Raw genomic sequence first — 25,125 nt, 5'->3', positions numbered from 1 at the left:
TTTTATGACCCTAATTACTTGATTAGTAAATTGATCCTTATGACGATTAAGAATTGATTCGCGTCCGGGTCCCCACAGTGATAATGACTACTTAGTTTAATTTCATAAAAATATATGTTTGATTAAGGACGACAACAATCAAACTTTAATACCAGGAATTGGAAATGACAATGTTTATAAGATTGACTGGAATAGTAACTAATTATCTAGGCTCACCGACATGTTTTGTGGCAGTTAATCAAGATAAACATAAATCATGGCATAGAAGGATGAATCACTTTAATTTTTGATCTATCAACGACTTGCGTAATCTGAGTTTGGTCGATGGCTTGTATGGCTTAAAAATTTTCAAGAATCATATATGTTATGCATGTCAATTGGGTAAGCAGATGAGATCTAGTTTTAAAAACAAATTTAACAAACTAATAACTAGATGCTCAGAACACTTGGATGTGGATCTATTTGGTCTAATTCCTATAATTACTTAGGGGGGATGAAATATATCACTGATGACAAATTTAACAAACTAATAACTAGATGCTCAGAACACTTGGATGTGGATCTATTTGGTCTAATTCCTATAATGACTTAGGGGGGATGAAATATATCACTGATGATTTTTATCGATTTACTTGGATTATGTTTTTAAATGTTACAAATTGCACTAGTAACTAACATATTAAATTCTTAAGTGCATTCAAAATGAGAAATCAAATTCAATAATCAAGATCAGAAGTGATCGAAGAATTGATTTACTAACAAAATTCTCGAGTCTTATTTGTGAGAACAAGGAATTCATAATTAATACTCAGCTGACCGATCTCTTGAACAAAATGAAGTAGGCGAAAGAAGGAACAGAACCTTGAAAGAAGCTGCAAGGACTATACTTGCTGATTTATGAATCTCACAATTTTTGGGCAGAAGCTATCAATACTACGTGTTACATTCAAAATAGAACAATGATCAATAAGAAAACCGATAAAACTCCATATGAGATATGAAATGTGAGTAAACATATAGGTCATATTTTTCACATTTTTTGATGCACATGTTGCATTTATAATAATGGTAAAAATCATTTGATTGTATTTGATGCTAAATCAGATATTGGTATTTTTATGAGATATTCTGCAGTGAGTGACGACCATATCACTCAAGGGGACCTAGCTTGCTGTTTTACAAAAACTTATAACAAGTGGTACAGTGCAACTCTAATATTTTAAACCGTACGACAACTCAAACATCATATTTTGATTACTTTACTAAGTAGAGATAATTATTGCATTTCAACAATCACTATCACAATAATTGCACTCCTTACACTAAATGATGATCAAACATGTAACATTGATTTTGATATTAAATATAGGACCGGATGTTTGTTACTTTATCAAAAGATAAAATTGATGGTAATAATGAAACTATAATATTTTAAATCTTCCAATAAATCAAACCCAATGTTCGATTATTCTACCAAACAAAAGTAATTATTGTACCCCAGCATCCATCCCTGCCAATAAAGTTGGGGAAGACGAAGCCACAAAAGAGAAGAGAAGCACAATGAATTTTGAGGTTGATAGAAGTTGATGGAATATTTATGATGTTGCTAAGTTTCAATAATGATGATTTGTTTAGATTATTATGATTGAAAATTTTTAAGTTTCGCTATTAGTTCATGTTATGAATTGAAAAAATATTAATTAAATTTGTAATAAAATAGACCAGTTTTCTAAAATTTATATATTTTTTAGGCTCAACATTTCGGAAAATTTAACCATGACTATGGAAGATGTTGTCATGCCACCAACTCTAGAACCGGGGCCTGACAATATGGAAAGATTAGACACATTTTGTTTCTTGATCTATTTTTTTTTTTGTTTTTGTTTTTATTTTATAATTTCAAAATAAAATATGATTTTTTATTATTTTTTACTATTATTATATTAACTCTATTTGAATATAAAGTAAATTTTAAAAAAAAAAACTGTAAAAATACGTAATCCATTAACACTAGCATATGTTAGAGCCGAAGTTGGGTAGACTGCAGCCGCGATAGGTCCAAATTTAATAAAACGACACAGCACAAGATGATAATGTAACAGGCACATTAAAATTATTTTCTTACAGTTCTCCACGATTTTTCTCCTCCTCGCCGCCTTCCTCCGCCACTGGCATTGCTATATCCACCACAAACAGCTATAGTTTCACCAATTCGACTCCGGTCATCCTTAAACGTCGCTGTAGCCTGCACCGCCAAAGAAAAACTTGCCGTTCCTCGCGACTGTTTTACTCCCTGCTGTGCTTCGCTCTTCTCTCCTGGGCGTGCCGGGAATTTACACTTTCACGCATTACGTGAATTTGGGTAGGTTTTGAATACTGGAGGGGTTTGAAACTAGGGTTTTTTTTAACTCGGTTGGTTAATTTAGGGGTTTGGATTTAGTTTGGATGGGTTTGATTTTATCATGGGAAGACCGTGGCATAGTTTATACAATTTGACGCGCGTTTTGGCTTGTTTTGATAGATTGTACGCTAATTTTGAATAATTTTAGCAGTTTTTGAATTGTTTTTGTGCTGTCTTGATTTTTACCAACTTAAAAGTCGCGGTGGGATTCACTTTCCTCTCATGTATTGGGGTTCTTTTATTGTTTTTATGTTGTTTTATCTGAATAATTAAGAATTGTGGTTTTAATCAAGCAGGAAAGCTGTAGAGATGCAGCAACCAGGTCCGATGTTTCAAGTCACGCCGTCATTTCCATCCACTAACATCACCACCGAACAAATCCAGAAGGTATTCTACACTGTTGATGCAAACAAAAATAACCAAGCTGCATGTTACTCCTTTTTGCATATTCGAGCAGTTTTAGCTATGCCCCGGAGCTCAGTTTTCATGTAAATTTTTTTGAAAGGAAATCTGTTCAACTTAAAGTTTGGATTTGTTTTGTTTCTAGCTTAATTATCATTTTTTTTCAAGCAAATTATTGAATTTGGGTTTCTAGCCATACATGAAAATAAATTTGAATATTTTTGAGCTTGCCTGAACTTCAATAGTTTCAAAATATATTGAATAATATTTTAGCCATCCAGAAAAGGTTAAAACAGGCTTGGTTCGGTTCATTTGTACCCTTATTATGCAGTCACTCTCAGCAATTTTCTGGGCATTCTTAAGATTTGAATAGTAGCTTTGTATGAGTTTCTTGGGTTCTGAATGATCATGTGGTATAATGCCATTTTATGTCATTGATCTACTGGCTATTGTGCCTCATTAGGTTTAATGCATCAGTCCATTTTTTACTTGGTTAGCTCAATCTTTTGTAGCAAGGAACTTTGGGAGATATTATGCCTTTACTTTGATAGTGATGCCACTTTTCTTATGGTGCTGGTTGTATGAACTTATTCATGAACACTAAAATTGATTCCAAGTAGTATAAACCCTTAACTTGCTGATAGATCGCCTCTTGCAAAAGAGAAATCATTGTCGGTCTCCCTGCATCATAGCATTTTGATATTGACAGTCTATTATATGGCGAGCTAATAAGTCTATGACTCTAATATCCATAAGCTTTTGCAAGTTTTCCTTGCTTTAAATGAGCACAGGTAAATTTCTAATGGAAGTATTGATATATCCGTTTGAGTTAAATTAAATCGAGGCCCTGATTCGATCAACTCTTACAATAAAGTTTAACCATCACTTTCATCAAATGAAAACAAGATGAGTTTAATGGCCTATTGGTTATTAGTAAATTTTACGAATCATGAGTGTTCAATCATGTTCGAAATACTGTCCTCAAATATTCAGCATCTGGATTGCATGGAAAAATGGAAATCTTTCACAATTTTGCTAAAAATGGAAAATATGATATTGCTTTTTCAAAATCGGTCTGAAGGACCAAAAAGATACCCGAGTTAATTACAATTTCCTTCTATCACGTGTGTGAATGTCCATGATATTTGTTCGCTCGTGAAATGCTTTAAGTTTGTTTGTATGAGACCAAAAGTTAAAGGTGAATCTCGTGTTCCTGTTGTCTTTGTTAAGAGATTTCAGCCATTTGTAACCCTCATCGGCAATCGCCCCTTCCAGGTGCAACTTACCAACCTTTCTCTGGGAATTTCTTCATGGCTTCCAGAGAGCCATCATTATGTTCTCAATGTGGCCACCGTATCCTAAAGCATCTAATTAAACAATTCCAAGTACCTAAGATCCTTCAACGGAGACTGGGTTCCATTGCCAAAGCATCTATTTAACCAATTCCAGTTACCTAATATCCTTTAACAGATACTGGATTCCATTGCCAAGTGTACCAAACGGGAACATCATGAGTGTTGGTACAAGCAGAATGTAGTCCAGTATGCAAGAAGATTTAAGACTGGTTGTGAGCTGAGATATTCTCCAAGCTCTGGAGGACATTTTAACTTTTTTGAACCGCGAATGAGTGGCAGCGATGTAAGTAAGATAACATAAGTTATCTTCTCATCTGGATGTCATGGTAGATTTAGTCTTTTCTTCCATGCAAAACGCTGAACAATAGGGTTAAGATAGGACCCACCCACTCTTTATACACAAGTCTGAAATATCATACAAAGAGGGGATCTGAGCCTCACCTTTGTTTAATTTGGTATGCTAATCAAAGAGGGTGACACAGTATTATTGTGAAAGCTCTAATCTTAACCGAAAGAAGATGCAAGATTTTTGGGCGAGCCATGTGGATATCACACACTTGTTTCTTCAGTAAAATTCGTTTATTTACAGATACAATCGTGAATCGTGTGAATGGTTCCATCATACTTGAAGGGTTTCTAGGATGCAAATTGTATAGTTTAATTTCTGTTATGCTACACTAATACCAACCATTGATGCAGTACCTTGACGAGAACAAGAAATTGATATTGGCAATTTTGGACAATCAAAATCTTGGCAAACTTGCTGAATGCGCCCAGTAAGTGGTTTCTGTCATTGTCTCTTCATGTGTGAGTGCGCGTCATTTATGTGATCATTCTCGCTGATGTGTTTGCTTCTGGCTTTGATCTATCTTGTGACCAACTTTATTACCCGTTAAGTAGACAGATACTGCAGTTTAGACGTTCACAGGTGTTCATCGATTATGAAACTCTCTGCTTCTGTGTGCACGTCTCAGTTAAAAATAATATTAACAAAAAAGCCGCCAAAAGTTTTCTAATGCTTCATTTATTTCTTAAAAGCTTCGTGGATATGTTTTAATTCGAATACCTTTTTGACTTCTATTATCTTGACTAAAAGATACCAGGCGCAACTTCAAAAGAATTTGATGTATTTAGCCGCCATTGCTGATGCCCAACCGCAGACACTGTCACCATCAATGCCTCCCCCGGTATCTTGTGTAGATACTTTAATAGCTAACAAGACTTTACTTTTACAATTACAAATCGATCTTATCCATACATCAGCACATGCAGATGACTCCGAATAATGTACCGCAACAAGGGGGTCTTTACATGCCACATCCTCAGGCAGCAGGCATGGCTCAGCAACCAGGTACATTCGCCCAACGAGCACCATTCAGTACTCCACATCCGATGCAGGACCTGCGGCATCAACTACCTCAACAAGTCCACCCACAATCCACACAAGGGCTAATGGCCATGTGGCCCGTTGGAGCCACGAATGGCACGAATCCCATGCACAAGAATGCCAATCTTGGAGGGTTCAACAGCAGTTTACCCGCTTTAAATCCAGGAAATAATCCAGATAAACCTGAGAGTGGTGCCACACCTAAGTCTGATGTCCAATGAGGTTATGCCATTGTACGTGGTAGCGCAGATGAAGGTAAAGCAAAATAAAAGGCTCAAAAGTGGTGGCGTCTGGTCGTTGATAGCAGGTTCTCTACTGTAAAACTAGCAACATCTGGTTCCATTTTACCGTAGAGTTAGATGGTCTCTTATCATCTTTCCGAGACAGGACAAGTGTGTTTTTAGTTTACTTGTTTCGTCCTGGTTTTACTCATATTGTAAATAAAGGAAGAAAAGCTGGTTTCATGGCTCCAATGTCTTTCGTTTTAAGAGCAAATCTACGTAAAGTTTTTGTGTTTGTGATGCATCTGCTTTTGAGCACTAAAACGTGGACTTTTCATTCTTTCCGACCTTGTCTTTCGATTTAAGAATTTCCTTGTATCCTTGTATAGTTGTATTCGTTCTTTCTGACCTTGTTTTTCTTAATATTTTGTACAAAATTTTCTTCATTCGTAAAAAGAAAAAAATGAATTTCCTCGTATCCATTTCAAAATGCAAAAATCCGTTATAAATTTAACATTGCTTTGAATATAAATATATAATTGAACAAGTTACTACACATGGCATGTTGCATATAATAGAGAAAATTAGAGTTTCTGATATATAAATCAGTAATTACAGACCACGGCCAGTCTTAACTACATATAATAATTTGAAAATACGCGGTAAACTGCTTACCATAAACATTAAAAATAATCTGGAAAAATGAAGTATCATGAAAAAATGTCAGGAAATTTATTTATTTTTTAAAATAATATGAGCTAATACTGAGGGAGTAATTCCCCAAAATAATGATTAAAATAATAAATAGTAAACAGTTTGTGGCGCGTTCTCAGGGAGATTCGGATCAGAACGATGAGGTGTGCACATGTGAAGGATAACAAACGTCACAATTGTTGACATGTAACTGGCTTCGATTTAACTGCGTGTCCTCTTCATCAGATATTTATTTGTATTTATGAAATCTAATTAAATAAAGTCAAGATAGTTGGTTCGGTGCTAGATTTTTTTGAAACGTATATGCGATACATAGTTCACTTTTATCTGTATTTACAATAAAAAATAACATAAAAAATAATATATAAAATCAGATCAAATTTGATATATGTGAGGATTTAATAAATTTTTTTATAATAATATTTGTTTTTAATTTCGTACAGATTGGGGAATATATGCACACTAATTTGCAAACACCAATTACTTCGGTTAGCTCAAAATTTTGCACCCCAAAAATAAAAGTCGATTCACACAAACCTTATTCTATTCAAACGAACTATCTATATTAAGATTAAAACTTGAACTTAACTTAATTCCAAAAACTAGTTCAATAAAGATGATTATTTAAGTCCATATATGCATCTCTCATTTGTATTATCCAATCAATGTGCAACAACTAACACACTCTCTCACGCCAAGAAATGAAGCGTGAAGTTGACAATGAACTAACTATGGACAGAACAGATGGTCCAACATTGAGACCTGAGCTCTGATATCATGTTAAGATTGAAATTTTGACCTAACTCAATTCCAAAAACTAGCTTAAGGGAGAAGATTGTCCAATCCATATATGAAACTCTCGGGTATATTATCCAACCGATGTGAGACAACTAACAGAACCCCCTCAGGCTCATGAATGAACATTTGGAGCGTGAAGTTTACAAATGACTTAGTTATAGGCGGAACGGACGGCCCAACTATAGGCAGTCCGACACATAACGGTGAAACATGAACTCTGATACCATGTTAAGATTGAGACTTGAATTTAACTCAATCTCAAAAGCTAGTTCAAGGAGAAAAGATTATCCAAATTCATTTATACGACTCTATATAGCCAATCGACATGAGATATCTAACCCTCTAATTCAAACATATCTGTTTATAAAGTGAGTCACGCCCTCCTACCAAATATAATTCTGAAACCCGACGATTTAAACTTTAAAAAATGGAGCCGAAAGCTTTTTAGACATATGGACGACAATTCGTGTCTACAGATTTTAATATACAGAGGACAATTCCCACTAGTGCATGGGTGTACGTATTTTGTACATATATAATTAATTCGATTTATATTCTAATAAAGAATATTTATAAAAATATTGATTAAATAATTACAATTTGAAACGACTAAAAGAAAAAAATGACACCATTTTTGTCTTTATCTAAAAGATTTTCAGAGCGTTTAGATATATAAATTGAATTTTAAAAAAAATAGGGAGTAAATTGCAAAAAGCTACGACAAGCGCGTGACACGCAAAAACCTTATCCAAAACTCCAATCACTCGTTATATACGACACATCCTAAAATATCTCCCACTCACCATTAAAATCAATCTTCCATTGAAATCGCAGTTCCGGAGTTCTTCATCATCAATCTCACACACATTTTCACCCACAATGTACGTATATACCTATTCCTATGTTCATGTGCGTGTTATGTGTATGTATATTTAATATGATTCTGTGTTTATGCTGACCTCAGATCGAAGATGGCGACGTCAGCACTGAATCCTAACGCGCCGATATTCGTACCGTCAGTGTACCGCCAAGTGGAGGACTTCTCGGATCAGTGGTGGGATCTCGTTCAATCTTCCCCTTGGTTCCGCGACTATTGGCTACGGGAGTGCTTCTCCGATCCCCAACTGGACTCTCCATCTATCCAGATTCCCGATTTCATCTTCCCAGAAGAGATCGTCAATGAAAACCCCATAAATGAGAATGAATATGACGCTGCTACCAAAGGTAATTGTTCATCTCAATTCTACGCAGAGTCGACTCGGACTTAAATCTTAATTCTGCTGTTTTTATTGCAGATGGAGGTTTGGATTTGGTATCATTGGGATGGTTGAAGTGGAGGAAGCCGCGTGGAGTTGTTGAGGCCCCGAGGTATTGCGAGAAGGCACCGAGGACTGTGAAGGTGAAGGTGAACCCGAGGCCGATTCAGCAGCCGCGCTAGAAGTGAGTTGCGATTTATCGGCTCAACGCTTTGGAAACTAACGACTTTAGAAGCTTTTGTTTGTGAAACGAATTTCTGTTTATTGTAATTTCATGCCACTTTTTCTTTTTCTTTTTCTTTTTCTTTTTTTGGAACCCAACGATTATGTATACTTGATAATAAAATCGTTCGTTGCTTATAAAAATGTCATATGTAATATTTTTATATGGCAAAAAAAAAAAACAGTATATTATATTTTATGATAACATTTTAAATATGAATTAGATTGAGGTATTTGATAGCACTCAGTGAGATCATATGACATGAGATATACTCTTATTTGCTTATATATACATAATGAGTAACATGGATGATATTCAGAATGAGTAGGTCTTTGTGAGATGGTCTAACGAATTTTATCCGTGAGATGTGTCAATTTTATCGATATTTATAATAAAAAATAATATTCTTAGTATAAAAAGTAATATTTTTTCATGAATGACTCAAATAAAATATTTGTATCACAAAATACGACCCGTGAGATCGTCTTATGCAAATTTTTGTGTTTCGCAATTTATATTCGAAGTTGTGAGCGGGTGTGATTAATTTTACTTTGTGTAAAAACCAAATTTATTTGACTTAGAGGTATAAAATTTATTCAGGGGTTTGTTGTAATTAATGATGCAAGGGACATGGAAAATGTTGAAATGAAACAGCTTAGGCTGATGAACCAGAAAAAACAGTGATTAATTTGTCCTTGCTTTTCCAATATCTTAAATTTCAATATCTAAGGCCCAATCTAGTTTGGAATATATGGCCCATGGTTCAGATTACTTTTCGGACGACAGGTTTTAAATGGACTTTAAGAATTGGGCTGTTTGATGACTCCAATAAACCATGGAAATGGGTCTTCGTAATTCTTAAGAAATGTAGCTCTCGCATCATAGTTGCATTTCTCATATATATATCCTTTAAAAGGCAACCTTAATTGCTTAAATATATAATTGTTGTACTATAGAAGTAAAAATATACACAATGATACGATTTTGTTCACTTTGAGTCTGAACTATCATGGATTTGTTTTTGAACTTTACCTCCTCTCTGTTTATTTCTAACGTGAACTTGGGTTGTATTCTCAACAATCATTTCTTCAAACAAAGAACTATCATTATTCTCATGGTTCGAGCCTCCCCTTAAGTTCATCCTCTCTTGTGTGTTGGGAGCACACGTTTAATGTGAAATATTTGCAGCAACGCCTGCCTCGAGAGCTCATCATGGATTTACTAAGAGCTCCAACATCTTTCGTTCAAGTATTCGAAGATTTCAACCATATGGCTCGATCTAAACTCGGCTCCGATACCATTTGTTGTACATTTGAAGTTACGTATCTTCATAATTGTATGTTACCCTCTACTTAGAGTCTAAGCCTTTATGAAGTCGTGGATATGTTTCTGAACTTAACTAAAAAAATCTCATACGTCGAATTTAGGTGCTCGACTAACGCTCCTGGCTCGTAAGAATTTCGAGTGTGAATTGTAATCTGAAGATACTTTATAAATTAACAATTTTAATTCTTTTTTTCACAGAAATGTATTAGTAATAATAAATTGTTAGTCAAAATAATTAAGTCGATAATTTTTCCTAATGCAAATGATGATGATAAAATTAGATAAAATATTTGCAAATAATTTTGCCATGTTTGGACTTTGGATGGTAAGTTTTGAAAATAGACGCAATATGGAATGATTTGAAATAACTTATAATTTTATACACATTGTAATTATTTAAAAATTAACTAGTTGGAGATTATAAATCTCTGTCATGTATATATATTTACTCAAACATATTAATAAATTTGTTATTATGGATTTAAAAATCGATAATAACTTACGAATTATAACTAAAACTTGTTGTATGAAGTAATCGATGGTACTGTGGAGAAAGACTAAAATACTTTTTTCTTTATCGAGTCTCAATTTATGTGTCAACTCACTTATGATCATAATATAAAATCGAGTAAAATTCATTTTGATACCTGAACTATTGATAAATTGACAAATTGATGTACGGATGATTGTAAACGTCTTGATTGATACATGATCTCAATAAAAAAATCGATTTTACCTTTACATGAAATTCATTGCAAGTCCAATTAATTTTCATTCGATCTTCGAAACACCTCATAATTTTTTTAAATACTCAATAAAATAAAGTAAACAATCTTGAAAATAAAAATATGTATATAATTGAATTTATTAAATGTAACTGAACTTAAAAGAAATTTGAGTTAAGAGTAAAATTACTTTTTTAGCTCGATCATGTATCGATTAAGTAATTTACAAGAGTTAATATATCAATTTACCAATTTATAATTTATATACCAAATTACAATAGTTCTATATCCAAATGATTTTAGTGGCGTAAAATCTCATATTGTGCTTAAAATATTTATATACATATATATATATATACACACATAAATATATATATATATATATATATATTTATTTAGAATTTTTAGTTGTATAAAATCTCATATTACATATACATATATCCATATATATATATATATATTTATTTATAATTTAGCTTCCCAAGGAAAATAGTCATGCTGTCGATTTTAGGGTCTGTTCACATTCAAGACTGGCTCTTCTTTTTCAATGGCTATTAATGAATATTTAGTGAAGGACGATGTAATAATTGACAAATAATTATTTACCTAAATTAATTTAGTTTAAACCTAAAGCATAAAGTGACCAATTTCTTGACAAAACAAGTTTGTTCATTAATCGTCTAACACTAGTTAAATTTTTTTTTTTATAAAAAAAACTCTTATTTCGTTATCGTTTTATAAAATTTTATATTTCCCTGAAAACTTAGTTTCACAACGTTACAGAATTCAAAATTTTGATTGTGAAATGTTAAGGATTCACGTCCATGAATTCCATTAATCATTTTAGTTTTCTCATCCATGTATTATGCGTGTTTTCGAAAAAAATAGTTGTATATGTCGATAACTTGTAACATATTTGATATCGAGATCTCAACATTGAGACGAGTTTTCGGTCTCGATAACTACTAATATTGATTATTGTATGAAACAAACCAAAATATAATTATTTTAAACTCTCAGTAAAAATGCGTAATTCGTTGCGGTTGTGTTTAATTTAATAAAATAAAATGATGCAACAAGCTTTAATTTTTGTGTATTTTAAGCGAAAATTTGGGTTTGATTCTTTTTTTTTTTTTTGGGTATGTATTTTTAGTTCATGTTAGTTACTTTTGAGGCGATGCTATTAAATTATAAAAATTCATATAATAAAAAGAAGAGTGGGATTTAATGACATTTAATAATCTATAAAGATGGAAAAATGGATATATATATATATATATATATATATATATATATATATATATATATATATATATTGTGTGTGGATTTTGATCGCAAAGTTCCCCGAAAACAAAGTTGAGGATCGATGGAAAAAAATTTCTGGATTTCTTTTTAATGTAAAGTTTGTCGGCAACGATTTGCGATAGATGCCCGCAACTACACGATATATATTGTCACCATCTCTCGTAAAATATATGCTGCGTATACTTATATGCGAATATTCACCCTCTGATCAACTATTTCCATAATATATATTAATATTCGAATATTCAAGACATTATCTTATAATATAGGTCTATTATGAGACAATCGCATCTATTTTTATTCATGAGACGGGTCAACTTTTTCTATATTTATAATGAAAAATAATATTTTTTCATGCGTCGCTCAAATGTAATATATATGTATTACAAAATTGACTCGTGAGACAGTCTCTTATGAGTTTTTGTGTTTATAAATTATAATAAATATCTTCGATAGTATTTACCATGCAATAACAGCTCTTCTTAATTAAAATTTCTTAAACAATCACACGTGTCTCAGAAATCAAGGAGTGCCAAGTAACTAATTTTGTTACCATGATTTATAAATTTATGAATATTCTTATTATAATAATTATCAAATTATTTATACATTAATTGAAAAAATTTTATGTCAAAAAGATTATAAAATGCCCGCTATTTAAAAATAGAAAAAACTTGTGTGAGACGATCTCACGAGTCATATTTTGTGAGACACATATCTTATGGGTCATTCATGAAAAAATATTATTTTTTATGTTAATATTATTACTTTTTATTGTGAATATTGGTGAAGTTGACCCGTCTTACAGATAAAGATTCGTGAAATCGTCTCACAAGAGATATACACTTAAAAATAAAGTAATGAAGTGCCATACCATCCAAATTTCTAAATATAGTACTAAAACGAGAATATTGAAACGATTCCAACTTGCCTAAAATCTATATTTGCGAATCCAATTGGATTAATATACCCTATTATCTCCTGTTTCCCATTTGGCCATATTAGTAATAGATGCCAATATATTCGTAAAGGGTTCCAATTTTTTTTCTCAATTGAAAACTTAAAAAAGAAACATTGGAAAACTCTAATGAAATGTTGAGTAATGTTGTCACTCACTTGCAAGATGGTATTTTGTTATGACAAAAAATTATGTGAGACAGTCTCACGAGTCGTATTTTGTGATACGGATCTCTTATTTGGTTCGTCCATGAAAAAGTATTACTTTTTATGTTAAAATTATTACTTTTTATGCTGAATATTGATAGGGTTGACCTGTCTCAAAGATAAAGATTCGTGAGACCGTCTCACAACATACCTACTCTTTTATTATTTAATACTGATCAACAATTTTTTTTAAAAAAAATAATATTCTGCCGTGTATTTCAAATACATTTTGGGAAGTTATTTTTTTTTTCAAAAAAATGATTGATCAGATTCATTTTCCTAAATATCCCTTACTTTTTCTAAGCTGCATAAAAGATTGGTGTTGATTTTTTCCCTCACCCCATAACCAAGACTAGCGTCGATCAAGGGTTGTGTATTTTCTCTAAAATAATAAAATTAATTTCCTTTTTAAGTTACCACTCGTGATCGTGATTAGAAAACAACTTAAATCCATCATGAATAAGGCGATATAATGATGCTTAATCAGATGGCATATATTGCAGCATATTAGCTCGTAGTGCATAATATCCTAAATTTGAGACGAGATCTTTAGTTCTACACTTGATTATAACAAAAATATTTCTCTAAAAAAATAGCATATTCAGAGTCTACAGTGAACCTTATAATTTACAAAGTATTTTTTTTTTAAATGAGTAGGTCTTTTGTAGAGACGGTCTCACGAATCTTTATCTGTGAGACGGATCAAACCTACCGATATTCACAATAAAAAGTAATACTTTTTCATGGATGACCCAAAATAAGAGATCTCTATCACAAAATACGACTCGTGAGACCGTCTCACACAAATTTTTATCTTTAAAAAAAAAAATTTGAGTGACGAAATAATCTCGTTGAATTGGTGACCCCAATATTTCTTTAGGGTATTTTTTAAAACATATGTTCAACTATTTTTTTTTTTTTAAGAAAACAACTTCTTCAAGTATAATCAATTCTATATATCATCTCGCGTGATTTCCCGTATATGTATTTTTTAATGTTTATAATACTTATATATTATACGAATTAATGTAACGATGCACGACCAAGTAATTAATATTTTATTGATATACAAGAGCAATAAACTAGCATATTGAATTTTAATACGAAAATAAATTTGGATACGCTACCTACCACTTAAATTTTGATTGCGTGGTAGCTATTTTAAAAATACTTACATCCTACGTTAAATTTTTGACTATTTTTGATTGCTTCAATCATATTAATTTTCGAGCTTTTTTTATTGTTCTATATTTATTTTTTAAATACTATCAATTTTTTATTTTTATTTTGCGTTGATAATTTAATATTATTAAAAAAATATTAGATAAGTTAATTGAATTATTCAAAATCATACTTTATAAATTGATTGTACCGAAAGGAACATGAAATGACCAGATCATTTGAACAAAAGCTGTAATTGATTAATTAATGGATGATTATGTCCATTGTAAGACGGTCTCACGAATCTTTATCTGTGATACGAGTTAACCATACTAATATTCACAATAAAAAGTAATACTTATAGCATAAAAAATAATATTTTTTCATGAATAACTCAAATAAGAGATCCGTCTCACAAAATACGATCATTAAGATCGTCTCACACCAATTTTTGTCTTGCTAAATTAGTTATCAATGACATTTTTATATTATAATAATTACCTCAGATGATAAGTTTTCCAACTTATAAACGGAGATTGACAAGCCACAACATGATTTGGACATGTCTCCACCAACGTTAAATCATTTTCTTTTTTGTGTCCTTTTTTTGAAGTTTCTCTCTCACTTTTTTCACCCCAATAAAAATCCACCATTGTGACCACTTATTTTTATTTTTTTAATTTTTATCTCGAACGATGACTAAGTTCGCACTTATTAGATAAAAATATTTGAATAATGCATGTAAAATGATGCATTTGACAACATAATAATAATTATTAAAATGTACTTAATATGATATTTAAATAATTTTATAAATTCGTTTAGGTTGCGTTGAAAAAGAAAGAATTTGATTTAGATAAAAAATTTGATTTGAATGATGGATTTAAAATAACACCCGTGTAATTTGATTTCATAATTATCATGACATCTACGTTAACTAAGAAGTGATGAATTTAAAATGCGTAAATTTGAAATCATAGTTTCGAAATTTTAAACTCTTTTATTCAAGCGCAACTTCAAATTTTAGATAAAAATTTGTGTGAGACGATCTCACAGGTCGTATTTTGTGGGACGGATATCTTATTTGAGTCATCCATGAAAAAATATTACTTTTTATACTAAGAATATTACTTTTTTTTGTGAATATATATCTGTAGGGTTGACTCGTCACAAGATAAAATTCATGAGACCGTCTCACAAGAGATCTGCCCCAAATTTTATTCACAAATAAAATTAGGAAATTTGAAATATTGGCCATAATTCAAAATCTATCCTGCCAAACATACTGCAAGGTTAATCCACTCGATGAGCATGAACGATCATTTCCTTACAAGTGGAATCCACGAACATATTTCGTATCAATTCGTATTAGTATACATTTTTTAATTTAATAGTTAGCGAGTTTTTTTTTTTTTTAATGTATATATGCGATGTTTTTTATGTTATTTTTTTAGAAAATTTAATTTAATGTTTTTTTGCATAATAAATTTTTAATATATAAAATATAATCATTTAAAAATATAAAATCTTGGATAAAAATTAAAGAAAATATTTTAATAAATTAAAAATTTATGGAAAGTCACGATAAAGATAAAAGAATACAAAATGATATTAAAATATATTTTTATAATAATATATTTTTTTATTAAATAAAAATAGAGTGCTTTATATTATGGTTATTTTAAAAAATTATCTACATACCACGTTACATGTGACTAATATAATAATATAATATAGGAATAAATAGATAACCTCAAGCTTAATAATAATAATAATATAATATAGAAATATAGATTTGAGCACCAAAGATTTTGAAATAAATAAATAGGATTTTATTGATAATGGATTAACATCACACAAAACACCAAACATAACAACGATACAGGATTTCGAAATCATCACTGAGGACTGAAGTAGCTGATCAGAGCCCCGAAATAAATCTCAGCCGTCCAATCTCAGATCTCAGCTCATAGGACAGGAACACACACTTAATTCGATCACTTATTTATTCCACAATCTTATTACATATATATGTCTCCTAAATCCAATCCACACGTGATCAAACCCTAGAACCGAAGCTCGCTTCAGATAGCAAGCACGAGCCCTGGCACGGATTTCCCGACGCGATCAGGAAGGCTACTCTCCCAAACGGAAGGGCAGTGAAGGGAAGCAATGCCGAAACCAGACTGTTCAGATTTTCCGATACGCGTAACGGTGAGGGATGTGTTGAAGTACTCCCTAACCTGGGTGATTATCCCATCAGTGACCGTCCAGGCGTGGACCCAGGCGATTGATCGGGACTGGTCGAATCCTTCGGCGAGTACAATGTGGCCAAAGGCTGAGATGCTGTGGGGTACGAAGCTGAAGTGAGATTCCTTATCTCCGGTGAGCACGCGCATCAAAAACTGGTGAGACGGCGGACCATGGAACCACCACTCGAGATCTGCGGCGAGGATTTCGTGGATTTTTCCGGCGTCGCGGCACTTTAAGGCGTCATACAGGGCGGTCACCACCCCTTCGTTGAAGGATTCCTCCAGAGTTTCCTGAGATAAAGCCAGTTCCTGAAAATGGTTAGCAGAAGAAGAGAGAGTTGAATTGCTCGTAAATGATGGGAGAAAGGAGGTTGCGGCGGGGGTATTTATAGTGAAGCGGTGGTGGTGTTTTTGTGGTTTTAAAAGGATACAAGGGTAAAATGGAGAATACATTTGCCCGTGTCATATGATTACGTGGCAGACATTAGTGCATTTGGTGGGGTCTTTACAGGTTTCAAGGAAGTGTACAAGTTTAAAAGACAATCAAAGCCAACCTTGTTTGACTTACAGCTGGCAATTGGTGAATATACTTATATTTTTTAATATACAGGAACTGTTTCAGCATACATGTAATAAGTATTACATATTTCTAATTATGAAATTCCAATTTAAATTACAATAAACAATTTGTAGATAACAAGGAAATGAGAGAGAATGAGATAATTTAATAGTTGATTATATGCTATCTAATAGGTGAATGAATATATTTAAAAAAAATACTGTTTTATATTTTTGTATTAACTATTATTTCAACGCACGAAATGTTATTACATGTAATCAGTGATTAAAATGATTATATATGAGCATTTGAATAATTATTTAAAATACAAATCGACTAAATTAATTATAAACTATAAACCAGATTAAATTTACAAATTCTAGAAAAACTGAAAGCTGAAAATAAAATTTATCGAAATGTGAAAATATTTAAATGTTATTAAAATGTTCAGGGGTCATCATATCAAAAAGTGAATTTTAATAAGAGTTTTAAAAATCTTGAAAATTAATTTTTAATATGATAGGTGAATATATTAACACTGATAAATAAGAATTCACTTATAACTTTCCATTTCCATGGATTTCCAGCTTTATTTCATCTTAGTTGTAAATTTATGTTCATTTCTCCATCACAATGACAAAATAAATATTATTGTTATTTGTTGATTTTTTTGTTCTATGTTTCACCATCTTTATATAATAGTTTCCTACTTTCAAAACTTAAGCGATGACGGTATAAGAGACTATCAAAGCGGGCTCACAGTAGAAGTTTGATTTTCTGTATGTGAAGACGAGTGGGTCTCATGTGAGACGGTCTCACGGATCTTAATCTGTGAGAAGGGTCAACCCTACCCATATTCAGAATAAAAAGAAATACTCTTAGCATAAAAATTAATATTTTTTTCATGGATGACCCAAATAAGAGGTTCGTCTCACAAATATGACCCGTGAGACCGTCTCACACAAGTTTTTGCCTGTGAAGACACCCGAGCCATTTAATAGGTCATGCGAAAGGTTGGTCATCCATACAAATGAACACTAGCAATAGCAGATGATGTTTAATTTTATAAGAAAACAGTAAAATTAAATCGCAAAAGATGGGTTGGGCTAAGTGAGCAATTTTTCTTTGATCAATTCGACATTCAACGACCACGAGTTGCGCTCGCACTCGAGTCAAAGTCTTTTAAGTGCTAATGGGCACCCCACAAATGAACATTTGATATAAATCAACCTTACACTTTCACAAAATATAATCCCACAACTAAGTTCAAGAAGTTCAACAACCTCATCTTTGAATTTATTATTAAGTTCTTCAATTTCAAAATCTATTGCAGCTGTACATACATCAAATCGATAGCGGTGCTCAACTGTGATTGAATTATTTTTTTTGACAAGAACGGCTTGTACCAGATTTAAACAAATAAAACCAAAATTCCAAATAAAAAAATCGAATTTTCAAATTAATTCAGCTCGATCAGTTATTTGGGTTGAAATCGATATTTTGTTCACCCCTAGATCGAATTGATGTATGGCCTTGTCTTAATTCCAAAATGGATTTTTCAAATTTATACTAAGTATCATTGTGGTCAAAAGCCAAAGTCAGTTCACATCATTTTTTTAAAACCAACAGTAAAAAAAATGCATATATCTGGACATTGACAAACATCGAAGAATGATCTAAACATTAATAGAAAATAAAAGCTTGATACATTATTTAAGTCATTATGCACAAAATTCAAATAATTGATAAATCATATAATATCGCATACTGTGATTCACATTGAAAATTTGCGCAATTTCGCAAAATCATTACTTTATTTTTCTCAAAAACAATTCTTATAAACATACGCTGGTTCATAATAAAAAATTAAAATTCTATAAAACTTTTATTATTAATATAAATTAAATAATGATATAATAAAATATGTAGTAACTGAATAATTATATTATCATATTATCTCAATTTAATATATTTGTGTGTTATTGGAAAGATAGTCTAAAAATATATTTAAAACTTAAAATTCATTTTAAAATCAACTTACATTAAGTTCTTCAACGGTTTGAGCAAAATACGAGGAAAAGTCAAATTTGATCATATGTATTTGTAGAAGGTCATTTTAAAAAATTCCTCATAGCTAAAAAAATTATTCAAATTTTCATCAATAAAGTAAAGTTAAAAAAACTCAAAAATAAGAAAGAATTAAAAAAAAATACTAAGAAAATTGTAAATTTTCCAGCCCACCCTAACTCAAGAATCGATCCGCCCCTATACATATATTAATTTTAATTTTTCGACATGAGTTTCATTTGACTTGATTTATTGGTCACAGTTTTTGTTGTTTTTTGTTTTTGAGTGGTCATCATATTTTCACATTCGAAATTCATGTTAATGATTACTCAAAATACCAAAACAAATTTTTATTTCAGATAAGATGTCGGCTCCAACTTATTTTAGTCAACGCCCGAGATGAATTTTCGTATCAATCTAATCATTATTTTTATATAAATAATATTATTTTTCATTTTAAGCACGAGTGAGATTAACTCACATCACAAAAATAGATCCGTAAGATCGTCTTGTTCTGCAACCAAATTTCATTTTTATTAAATTTGAATTTTGAAAAATTAAATTTTAGTTTGTATCGGTCAAAGAAATAAATCTTAGTCTTCATATAGATTTATGTAAATAAAAATGTAAAATATATAATATAAATCAGGTTAAATATGTACACTCGAGAAACTAAGAAAATAACACGGATTGCAATTCAATTTCGATTTAACATGATTTTGAGTTCAATTTTATACTTCAAAGAACCAAAATGGGATCGTAGTTCTTCCATATTCGTATTGTTTGGACTTCAAATTAATTGAGTCGTCGTTCATGGCTGGCGTCTAATGTCGCTAGTGTACGTACATTTAAAACTCTTTAATTAAATTGCATAATGATAATAATATAATAACACACAACATGAACAAGAAAATAGCTTCTTCCAGTTTCTAATTCCGTTTGTATTTTGATTTTAGAAATGTAGTTTGAAGTAAGGATTTCGTTCGAGATGGATTTCACTACCTAAATGCATCTTAGTTAGTCATTTTTCGAGGACCCAATGGAAAAAAAAAAAAAAAAAAAAAAAACTAGATGCAACTAGGGGATAAATTTATATCATATTCGTGGAAAGAAAATTGAAAAAATTGGATTTTTGATCCTGTATTTTTTATTTTTTACGATTTTGATAATTTATTTGTTAAATATCAGTTTTATTTTGTTATATTTTGAGATCTTTGCAATTTTAGTCATTCTTATAGTTTTTATAGTGGCCTTTCCACTTTGGCGTAGTTTTAGTTTGTATTGGTACTGAATGAACGGATCAATCCAAAGCTCCAAAAGGGTTTTATGGGAGTTAAAAGGTCCGTTGAGCGCCTCGTGGTTATGTCATACAACTTTGAGGTATTTTCTTCTTCTTGAGGATGATATAGATTTTTGATTAACATGTTATCCTTTGAGTAACTTTTATCTGTTGAGTGACGACTCCTTCCACTCGGCACCGTCGAATCACTAAGGCCGACTTTCGTCCCTGTTTCTGATGTGATACTGATATGATATTAATGCGACGTTAATATGACGTCGACTTGTGTAATGTCACATCAATACTCCTTATAAAAAATGACAAAAGATGAAATTTGATAAAATTTAAAAACTTAAAATCACAAATAGATAAATATTTAAAACGAGAAATAAAATTTCACAAGTCGAACTTCAGAAGTTGAGTCCTCGAATAATATTGTATGATCAATATTTGTTATGAAGGAAAGTTTTTCAAAACTAAACTTCATATATTATACTCGAATATAAAAGACTTGATATTTTTTCATTGATCCAAATGATTTACACCAACTAAATAGATGAACTCATGCACGCATAACATTTCCTCAGAGTTTGCAAACAACGGAATCATATTACGCCTTGTATTTTTCTCGTGCTTACAAAATAACATCATGTATGTTTTAACTTATTACTGATCCAACCTCCAATGTCCTCTGATTTGCGAATGAAACGAAAAAACAAAACACAAACAAAGAAATGACTACGTGAACCTATCATTGAAATATGAATTCAACCGAGTGCAAAAAAATCATAATTCACAAATACAATAAAATTGGTCCACGGTTGAATCCCCAACCCCAAGGGCCCTTCTCCGGCCGTCCCAAGCCACAAGAGAGGAGGTAAATCACAGTAAGGTGATATGTTTACTAAATCTCTTCGACTTCGTATCCATATGATTCGAACTTTGATCGTTGATCTAAATTGAACTATCCTAAGACAAACTCTCTCATAAAAATGTTACTCCTGGGCAAGGTTCTAAAAAGCGTGAAGCCCCCCGAAGCGCGGATATCAAGCTCCAAACTTTTCAAGTTTAAGCGAGATTAACATAAGCTTAAGCGTGAAAAAGCGTTTTTTATTTTTAGTGTAATCGTAATTATCTCAAACCAATAAATAGATAAAATAATACATAAATATGATAAATTTAAGTATGATACATTAATTTTCATATTCATAAAAGCATAAAAATATCAAAATTGCAATATTTATTTGTTTTTGCAACTACACCACATTAAAAAAATGCTAAATATTTGTCAAATCACTTAATCATAAATAAAAATAAAAAATAAATATCACCTAATTTATTATTTTAAAATAAAAAAACATACTTTCAAAATTAAAAAAATATAAAAATAATTAGTGTAATTAATTGTGTTTAATCACACTTAATTAAACGTCTTGATTACAAACATTTTTATCGAGATTCAAACTTAACGGGGCATAAGCGCTCGTTTAAACGGGCTTTTCAGAACACCGCTCTTGGGCGAACCTGAAATTTTCTTCTACAAATCACGTATTCCGTAGATAGAGAACTAGTTTCGTGAACATTCCCATTGGACCTGCATTCCCTTTCAGATCACAACCAATTTTCCCGCCATCTTCTTCAGCAAGACTGTGATTCTCCTCCTCCTCCTCCTCCTAGTTCCCCCAGTTGTATAGGAGTGTCTCACGCCGAACCCAGTTCAATTTGGAAGGAAGTATGGAGATTCGCAAGAGAAAACCCTTTTCGGACATTACGAACGCTTTCGACCTCATCCCCACCTCCACCCTCCGCAAGCTCGTCTCCTCATCTGGTTCTAATTCCAGGCTAGCTTTGAAACCCCCCATTTCGATTTTGAAGCCCGATTATGGTTTCAGAGGCCAGAAAGTTTGCCCCGATCCGTCTCCCACCTTAAATGCCAGGTCCGATACCAGTATCGGGTCGTCTGTCAACAATGCTCGTGCAGTGAATTCGAGAACTGTGCGATTCCAGAGTCGTAAGTTTCCTGCTGCTTCAATCACTCGTAATGGTGATATTCTGCTTTTATGTTTATAATATTTAATGTAATGCAATCGAGGGTGTGAATTTTTAGTTGCTTGGTGTGATTATTTACTTGCTGATGGTTGAATGTTGATCTGAAATCGTTTTCTGTTTATGCTTGTGATTTTATAACTTTTCCGGAATTTCTACGAATCCAGTTATTTGGTTTCAAACTTGCGTAAGATTTTGTTTATACTTATATTCATATATTTAAAAACAATGGTTGAGTAGCTGACCTCTATTGTTTGTTCGTATTTTACGTTTCTGTTTAACTTGTAATTGTAATTAGTTGTGGATATTGTTGCATTTTTGGTGGAGCATGTACTCTGATTGGAAGAGTTAAAGAATTTATTTTATTTCTCGATGTTTACTGAAGGTGAAATGGGAAACAAGGATATTGTATATAATGGAAGACAGACTACGAATGAATTTAAGAATGAAAGAAAAACTTCTGCAATGACTGATAATAGTTCCACTCCTCTAGCCAAGAAGAAAGACAAAAGGATGGCGATTGCCAGACAGGTCAGTTTCTCATCTCCTCGGAGAATTGGAAAACCTTGTTCTTCACTTGAGAATACAGTGGAAAACGTTATGGAAAATCTTAGCCTCTTTAGTGGGTCTTTTAACAAAGTCAAAGGTTTTAGAAAGGGAATTATCAATCCTTCTAGCTGCTCACACGAGAAAACAGAGAATAAGAATGCAAATCTGATGTATTCTGGTTGCTCAAAGAACTAAAACAGAGGAGCTAGGGAAGGGAATTACCAACCATTCAAGCTACTCATTTGACAAAAAAAGGGATGAAGGAGAAGTGATTATTGAGCTTCCTGGCTTGTCTGTTCAAAAGACGAAAGCTGTAGGGAAAGCGGCCCTCAAGTATAATGGCTTTCTTGTTGAGGAAACAAAAGAGAAACTGAAGTCTCTCAAGCATTCTGGTTATTCGCATGAAAAAGCAGGGGAAAATGGGAAGGCCATTATCGTTGCAGTTAACATGGTTGAGGGGTCATCTGCAGCGCAGCTGTGGCAGTAAATTGTGAACCTGCAAGGAGAAAAACTGTAAGGAGAAAAAAGGACTCTGGGGCCTCTAGTTGCCCCCCCATGAGGAGGACCCAAAAAATACTGCGAGTCTGCATTTCCATATATGCTCACACACATGAATGTACACATTCCCACTTTTCTTATGCACAAAATCAAGTTTTTGCTAGGTTTAACTTTGTTTGGATGTTTACTTGATTTAGCTTGTGCACTATGTTACAAATCTTTGGGAGCATATTGTACCTTCATGACGTGCTCAGTTATGTTTGCTAAGTCACCGGTTTCTCATCACGGGGACATGATTTCATATGCCATAAAAGTACCTTCTGTTTTGCACCAATATTTCCGCTTTCTGTTCGTAATCATTCTGTTGTTTTTTCAAGGTAAGTTTGTTTATCTTCAGTCTTCACTCTTGTTGATATCCTTCTCTCATTTAGGAATGATTCTGGTGAAGCTCGAGACATGAAGTCATCGAAGTCACTTACTATTCCCCGCCCAAAATATAAAAAGGTTTGCATAGTTTTTTCTTTTCTTGGCAAAAAAAAAAATGGTTCTAGTTCCCTTGTTTAATGCACATGTTTCTTTAAACTATTATTAGGGAAGAAATATACTGTAAAACCCCTATCCTACTCTATCGCGAATAGAACCATGCAATTGACTTGGATCAATTAGTTTAGTCCAGCACAGACTGATGTGAAGTCCTTGCTACCTGAGGATAGAATATTATGTGGATTCTCATTTGCACGGATCTGTTGGCGGAGCATTACGCATGTAGTCGACTGAGAGTGGAGACTTGACATACATTGTTCTCCCATCATATGAGCTTAGTGGAGAGATCAGGAACTAACGTAACTATTTTGAGAGCGTTCTCATAAATACCGTTTTTTGTTAAAATATATCTGTGTACAGTTCTCGTGCGATAAAATTTTTGCGTGCTTGCCAATGTCCGACAACGTATTAATTTGCAGAAGCAATGCCCTCAGGTAAAAAGTGATGATGAAAGCTGCTTGCCACTATATTTTATCGAACAACAGAGAGCATATTTTAAAGATGTTGATGAGTTTGAACTGGCTGAAGAGGAAATCTCACAAGATGAATTGGATTAGGAGAGTAAGAACAACATAAGTACTGAAGTAGGCGTAACAATACATAGAATCCTTGTACATCCTCAAAGTGACACACTGAAGTGATGCACTTCTTGCTAACTCTACCTGTTGCATCATAGATTTAGAATACGTGAAGAAATTGAGACTAATTTTCTGCTCTGTGTATGAATTTTTATGAAATTTTTGGTGTAATTGAGGAGATATATTGGTCTCTAGTCTACTATGGATAAGTTCATCCAATGTAACGAGTCAACCATCATTATGAAATAGCAGTGGTATGATTTCCAACATCCTTATGTATGTCCGACTATGATTTATCACTCAATACACGTATATG

General features: G+C 32.3%; 4 protein-coding genes across 9 annotated transcripts; 3 read left to right on the top strand and 1 right to left on the bottom strand.

The window, feature by feature from the left end:
• Positions 1–2,126: 2,126 nt before the first annotated feature.
• On the top strand, positions 2,127–6,144 carry LOC142548747 (GRF1-interacting factor 3-like). Of its 5 annotated transcripts, none has more exons than XM_075657248.1 (5): positions 2,127–2,352; positions 2,698–2,788; positions 4,858–4,934; positions 5,255–5,345; positions 5,422–6,144. In XM_075657248.1, exons 2-5 carry the CDS (start codon positions 2,711–2,713, stop codon positions 5,764–5,766), a joined length of 591 nt encoding a protein of 196 aa, XP_075513363.1. In that variant the 5' UTR covers positions 2,127–2,352; positions 2,698–2,710; the 3' UTR covers positions 5,767–6,144. The 5 variants fall into 5 exon arrangements, with proteins under 5 accessions (XP_075513363.1, XP_075513361.1, XP_075513362.1 ...); XM_075657246.1 differs by having other exon boundaries at positions 2,127–2,362; XM_075657247.1 differs by having other exon boundaries at positions 2,127–2,362; positions 2,695–2,788.
• Positions 6,145–7,988: 1,844 nt separating this feature from the next.
• Positions 7,989–8,955, top strand: LOC142548746 (protein EARLY RESPONSIVE TO DEHYDRATION 15-like). Its single transcript, XM_075657245.1, has 3 exons — positions 7,989–8,159; positions 8,243–8,502; positions 8,574–8,955. Exons 2-3 carry the CDS (start codon positions 8,250–8,252, stop codon positions 8,714–8,716), a joined length of 396 nt encoding a protein of 131 aa, XP_075513360.1. The 5' UTR covers positions 7,989–8,159; positions 8,243–8,249; the 3' UTR covers positions 8,717–8,955.
• A 7,292-nt stretch (positions 8,956–16,247) lies between these two features.
• On the bottom strand, positions 16,248–17,158 carry LOC142548745 (senescence associated gene 20-like). Its single transcript, XM_075657244.1, has one exon. It carries the CDS (start codon positions 17,141–17,143, stop codon positions 16,523–16,525), a length of 621 nt encoding a protein of 206 aa, XP_075513359.1. The 5' UTR covers positions 17,144–17,158; the 3' UTR covers positions 16,248–16,522.
• A 4,954-nt stretch (positions 17,159–22,112) lies between these two features.
• Positions 22,113–25,067, top strand: LOC142548744 (uncharacterized). Of its 2 annotated transcripts, none has more exons than XM_075657243.1 (4): positions 22,113–22,606; positions 23,027–23,768; positions 24,120–24,192; positions 24,651–25,067. In XM_075657243.1, the coding sequence occupies exons 1-2, from the start codon at positions 22,330–22,332 to the stop codon at positions 23,383–23,385; spliced, it is 636 nt and encodes a 211-aa protein (XP_075513358.1). In that variant the 5' UTR covers positions 22,113–22,329; the 3' UTR covers positions 23,386–23,768; positions 24,120–24,192; positions 24,651–25,067. The 2 variants fall into 2 exon arrangements, with proteins under 2 accessions (XP_075513358.1, XP_075513357.1); XM_075657242.1 differs by having other exon boundaries at positions 22,113–22,639.
• The last annotated feature ends 58 nt before the right edge of the window (positions 25,068–25,125 follow it).

This window comes from Primulina tabacum, chromosome 6, assembly GCF_025594145.1.
Source record: "Primulina tabacum isolate GXHZ01 chromosome 6, ASM2559414v2, whole genome shotgun sequence".
NCBI lineage: Eukaryota > Viridiplantae > Streptophyta > Magnoliopsida > Lamiales > Gesneriaceae > Primulina > Primulina tabacum.
Note: the sequence above shows the minus strand (reverse complement) of the source record. Positions and strands in the feature narration are given on the sequence as shown.